This window comes from Pteropus vampyrus, unplaced genomic scaffold, assembly GCF_000151845.1.
Source record: "Pteropus vampyrus isolate Shadow unplaced genomic scaffold, Pvam_2.0 Scaffold69, whole genome shotgun sequence".
Lineage (NCBI taxonomy): Eukaryota > Metazoa > Chordata > Mammalia > Chiroptera > Pteropodidae > Pteropus > Pteropus vampyrus.
The window spans coordinates 1345074-1351153 of record NW_011888850.1 but is presented as its reverse complement, the minus strand read 5'-3'; the positions used below and the strand labels follow the sequence as shown (position 1 = coordinate 1351153).

The window sequence follows — 6080 nt, the reverse complement described above, 5'->3', positions numbered from 1 at the left end:
AGAATTAATGGAAAATCATATATTCGGATGGCGTAGAGGTATCGATTCCTGATTGCTTGCTAGTCAAAAGGGCAGAATATGACTTCGCAAGGGAGGACTCTATATATCACAACCTCAACCCAGTGATTTGTTTTGGCATCATTGCTGGTGAGATGGCATGACATTGTGACTTCTGATATGTAATACACAGCATTACCCATGATATATTCTCAACAAAAATGTTTAACTTGAATTTAATCGTCTTTAAAATACAGGAAATATAGAGAATACAGGAGCAAGTGAAATGACATTATGAGGAAATAATCATATATATCTAGAACGAGGCTATTATCTATAAAGAGGCATACTATAGGTCTGCTGGCCAGGTCTTTCTAACGAGTGAATGTCAATTAAAAATAAAGAAAGAAGGAAAGAAAGGAAGGACAGAAGGTAGGAAGGAAAGGAGAAAAGGAAAGAAAGAAGGAAAGAAGGAAGGAAAAAGGAAGGAAGGAAGGAAGGAAGAGGCAGGGGGAGGGGATGGAGTGGAACAGAAAGGGAAAACTGGGAATATTCAGGATTAAGAGATTTAAGAAACAAAACAAGAAAAAACAATCATGGTGCTTAATTAAGTGCAGATTTTAACAAAAAAATTTTAAATAGTTTAGGACAATTGTGAAATTTTGAATATGAACTCAGTATCAATTAGTATTAGGAAATTTATTGTTAATCTGTTGGGGAAATTAGATTATTTGTCCTGTGGAAGTTGATTAGTTCTTGGTGTTTGTTTTTAAACTTAGTTTTCTTTTCCTTGTATTTCCTGTAAACTATAATTAGATCTAAAGCTTGATTAGGTTTGAGTTCAATTTGGAGAATCATGAATACTTCATAGAAAGTGCTGTGTAGTTACCACTGTATCACATCAAGAAATGTATCGTGTCTGGTTGTCTCACTTATAGTGGTGCGAAGAGTGATTGGCAGGTTCAGATGGTATCAGAATTCCCTGATTATAAAGTTCAACACCTTTTTTAAAGGTAAATTTCAAATGTTTAGCCCTATCAATAGCAGACATAGTAAAATCTTGAAATCTTGCCCAAGGAGTAGCAATCTTCATATTCATGTTCAATTAACTTCCCTAACAGAACTGTGGTTGAAAGTCCATGTCGACCTTTTATCAAAAAGTATGAGAAAAAAACTTTATAAAGATACTAACCTTAAAATTTTATAGATACTAACTTTAAAATTTGCAAAATACAAATAAAGCTCAAATCACCTCAGAAATTATTACCATGATTGAGAATCAAGTAGATAAATTTGGGCGGTCTTGGCTATGAAGCTATAAGGAAATATCTAAATCAGAAATAGTAGGGAGCTAAGTATTATGAAAAAATAAAATAGACACAGTTGTCTCTAGGAGAAGAGACTAGAGGCAGAGAGTAGTGAGGCAAGGCACTGTGACTTTCCATTATAACCCCATCTGTGCATGTATTACTTCGATAGTACTACAAAACACAAATGTTGAAGAAAAGTAAACGTGCTAAAAACACCCCCATATAAAAGCCTATTGATTAAATATATACGCCTCCTGTTTTTTTCTGTGCCATCAGAATCCGCTTGGAAAATACATAAAAGGATAAAGGGGCCAAGGTCAATAAAAGCTCATCTGGTGACCGAAAATCGTAAAAAGGACTAACGTATTCGAAAAGTGTCTGAAGTTTGGAGGTAAAAGGTGAGGATTAGGCTTCGCGCATCGAGGTTAGGGATCTACGCCAACCTGCGGACTAAGCCGGGAAGACAACAAAGCCTCGCGGGAGGCGGGGCCCGTGACGTCACAAGACACCGCCCCCTTACGCTACGCACTAGCTCGGCCAGAAGGTTTCTGGCGGCCCCGGCGCCATCTTGCAGGATCCTGTGACCGAGTGGGAGTGGAGTGGAGCGGCCGTTGTTGCCGACTCTTTCCTTCTCCCCACGGTCCAGTGAGCGGGTTGATTAGACAGTTGGCCCTCAAGCCGAGACTTGTCTCTTATTTAATTCTGGGGAGCGCCTGGCCGACATGAGTGATGTAGAGGAGAACAACTTCGAGGGCAGAGTGAGTACAAAGCCGCGGGAGCCGTCTTCGGCGGCGGCCCGATGCTCGGGGTTTCACGGGGACGGGCGCGGTCGGGCAGGGCTGCGGGGAGTCTTGCGGGGGCCCGCGAGGAGTAGCCTCTGGAGCCATCGCGGTTGCTTCCTATCATCCCAAGATGGCTTCTGGGTTCCACTCCTGCCCCAAACACCATGGATAACTCCCTCCCCCTTTTTTTTGGAGACCGACTGATACCTGGACTCCTGGGTTTGATTTCCCTCAGCAGCGCACCTTCCCTTCTCCCCACCCCTGAGGCTCCTTATCTCTGTTCTGAGGTGTGGGTCCCGGTTGCGGTGGGGCGGGAGGAGACGACAGGGAGCTCCCCTCCGGCCGGATAGTGGTAGGTGTTTCCTGCGGTGGCATTTCTTGCGACCCCGAGCATCGTAGAGGGTCTCGGGGTCGAAAGTGCGTGGGGCTGTCGTCCGGGCGGGGAGAACCTGGCGTGGGACTAGCTGGGGCCTGTGTCTCCTTGGCTCTCTATTGCAGTGAGCGGCCGCGTCTCTGTTGGAACCGGCGGCGTTGCGTCTATAAAGGCGAAAGCCTTGAGGTTGAAGGTGGGACGAGCCTAATGAAGTGGTTAGTCAACGACCGCACCGACCCTTAAGCGTTCTTAAGACGAGAGCTGTGAGGGGAAAACTACGCAAGGAGCCCTTTTCCCTTAATGTCCCTTCTACTTTCCTTTCATTTCAAAATGAATGTGGAAATGCCATAACGCCTTATTTTTCTAATTCCTTGATGTTGGGGTTTTTTTTTTCTTCTTTATATCTCAACTTCTGATGATTTTCTTCCTTTGACCTTTCATCTAAAAACTGACCGCTCCTTTACAGGTTTTTACGGTACAGAACAAAACAAGAATCTTAGTCTTTCATAAATGAACAAATTTCATGGCTTAGAATTTTAAAAACATCTGGTCAATTTATAATAAATCTCGTAACTCAAAATGTTACCTGAAAATTACAGGCCCTCTCCTGTTTCTTTTATCAACCCATCCCCCAGCAAAGAGGGCTTAAAGATTTTCATTATTTTGGGTCGATGAATATAAACATCACAAAGACTGATACCTGGACTCCTGGGTTTGATTTCCCTCAGCAGTGCACCTTCCCTTCCTAAGGTTAAGTGTACTAGAACTTTTACAGTAGAACTCTATAACGTTTGAGTTACATTTCCGAAGTTAACTCATAGTGGAAGTTGGTGGGAGTGAATCAGTGTGAAACCCTGAAAAGAAAACAGAGTCCCCAGGCGGCATGTTCCGGCAATTGTGTTGGTATTCTAGTCACTAGAGGAAACGCATAAAAAACACTTAAGGTGTGTGCTGGATGGAATGCATTTTGGTGTGTATTTTTAGACGCTCATAATATAAACACCTGGAACCCGACAGTTAGAACGTCGGTTTAGGCTTTTGTTCTTTTTGAGGAAAGACATTTAAATAGATTAGAAACAAAAAGACTACCTTTTATGCCTTTAAAATTGGTTTTTGAAAATAAAATCTGGAGCATAGATATAAATTGGTAGTCAGACCTCCTCATTTTTTAGGATGGGGTATTGATTGTCCGAACAAAACTTTTTTAAATCATGGAATAAAAATATTTGGTGGTAGTTGTAAGCTGCTGTTCATTTTGAAATTTTTAGGTAGTTATGGGAAGGAATTTTGCTGTCCATCAATCTTTCTTAAAATTAACTTTGGTACAAAAAATTATTTTTTTAATGTTTGGTTTTATTTGGATTCTGGGGAAGTGAGGACTGCTATTTGAGACCCTGTTTCCCTTTTAAGTTCTTATTTTTTAATTAGTTATCAAGTCGAGGAATGGAGCAAGTTCTAGATAATTGTCAACTTATCCACCTTCCTTAGTGTTTGTGGTCATAGAAAATATTTTTCATACATAATACTAAAAGGTATTTCAGAGCGAGTGAAGTCAGTAAATTGAATAATGAATATCCCAAGCTGACTTATGTCTTTTTTTTTTTTGGTAGGTTGAGGTAATTGTCTTTATTCATATTTGGTTAAAGAATTAGAAGAATGCCAGCTTTTCTGAGAGAGTACTTAAAAAAAATGTTTCTTAAAGCAATTCACTAGTGCTTTTGGTTTTTAAAGTACAGTGATCTGTTTTCTGCTAACCACAAAGAGTAGTTTAAAGTTTTTATAGAATGCAATTATTGTGTTCTTTGTATCTAAATGTAATAACCATTTAAAGGCTCAGAAAAGGATTTTCAAATGATGTTTTTGAGGTGTTAAAGTGATTGTCATACTAAAGACTTTTAACTGAAATAAATTAGGGAAAACATTGGTAGGTCAGTATTCAGATTTCATTTGCTTTATGTAATCAGCGCATATCAACCCCTTTTACTGAAAAGATGTTTAGAATTAGAGGGTACCTAGAGACTGCAGAACATTTTAAGGAAACAGGGCTAATTCTAATAGTTCCTACTTTTATATAACTTTAGAATCTACATCCCCTTCTACTCAGATCTTTGACATATTTTCTAATTTACTGCTCACAGTAATTCTTCAAGGGCTGGAGTACCATGCAGCCAAGAACCTGGAATGTACAAGTCCTAGTCATTTGCTCTTTGCATTGTTACCTATGCTGTATGTATTTTAATTTACTTTTTTAAAAAGAGTGCACTGTACTTCAGTGTCTCAGAGCCATCAATAGATTTTGTTAAAAACAGTTACAGGAGCTAAATTTTACCTTTATGGATTACTGTCTCTTTCATTTTAAAGGACTGGAGTAAAAGAATTTTAGGAAAGAAAACGTAATTGAATTTAGTTAGGAGTAACCTTAAGAGTTAACCAACCAGAATTCCCTTCTGCCTGAGGCGAAACTGTTGAGCATCTGCTGCCTTTTCACCAAAAAGGCCAGGTGTTCTTCAGGGTAAGAGAACTGGAAGTCTTAAATTTGAGATGACTGACAGCTCAAATCTGGGTAAAAGTAAGTATATAATCAGGTACTATGATGGAATTAATAGGGAATTCAGAAAATGGAGTTGAGCAGTTTTGTGAGCTATGGGAAAGGGAAAGCTTTACCTAGTACGTAAAACTTACACTGGATTTTATGATTAGGGAAATGAATATATGGGTGTGACAATGAGTAAGTAGCTGAATAGTGAGAGATGATAGATTTGACTAAATATGCAGTCAGATGATGAAGGGTTTTGAGTTCTAGATTTAGGAATTTGGATTTAATCCAGGGTGCAGTAAAAGTCATCTCTGGGTTCTTAATTCTGGGAGTGGCATAATGAAAAGAATTTTAGCAAAGGACAGAGAGACTGGTACAGGAGGAGCAGCAGGGCTCAGCTGAAATAGTTAAAGAAGGAAATTATGAAAAATCTGGTCTAACAGGACATGAATGGGATATAAAGAATGAGACATTTTTAAGGGATCCAGGGAATACTGGTGCCTTTTAAATAAGTAGGTTAATTAAAGCAATTTGCTTGAGACATGTATGTCAAGTTAACAAAAATGAAAATGTCTTTTGGAGCTGGGGGTTAAGTTAGCACTTAAACTATGACTTTGTATTCCATCTTCAAAAAGAATGAGTTGTTTGCTCAACACAGGTTCAACTAAAATTAGGATTTTTACTTAAAAAAATTTTAGTGTTCTTTAGAGAAGTTAAGAGGAATGGAAATTAAACTTTCCTTATTTATTTTACTCCCCTAATGTTTTTAACAAAACTTAGAAAAACATTGAGTCCAATTTTTTTTCTTATACAGTGGTCTCGTGTTTTTAATAGGGGTTAATGATTTTTTCCTATGTAGGGGTCCGTCTCATAATTTCACAATTGTCTTTGCTTTGTAGTACAGTTGAAGAGGAAAAATACTAATTCTTGCCCCCTTTTCAGAGCTTGTTCCTACTTATTTTAGGAGACTCCTGGGGTTCCCCTTCTTGATATATAAGATTGGAAGATAAAAGTGAAGAGCAAAACACAATTTGGAATTAAATTTGTATGTGTTGATATTTTGCTGAACAGCAAAAATAGAG

At 38.7% G+C, this 6080-nt stretch overlaps 1 protein-coding gene across 6 annotated transcripts in view; it reads left to right on the top strand.

Moving 5' to 3' along the window:
• Positions 1-1840: 1840 nt before the first annotated feature.
• Positions 1841-6080, top strand: part of TRA2A (transformer 2 alpha homolog) — a 19264-nt gene continuing 15024 nt past the window's right edge. For 3 of the 6 annotated variants that reach the window (XM_023531496.1, XM_023531494.1, XM_011361667.2), the window contains exon 1: positions 1843-2065. Coding sequence is in view for 1 of the 6 variants with exons in the window: in XM_011361666.2 (XP_011359968.1) it covers positions 2030-2065 (36 nt within the window). In the remaining 5 variants the exon portion in view is untranslated. Of the gene's footprint in view, positions 2066-2658; positions 2678-6080 lie in introns of those variants that run through there. The other 3 variants (XM_011361666.2, XM_023531497.1, XM_023531495.1) reach the window with 3 other exon arrangements.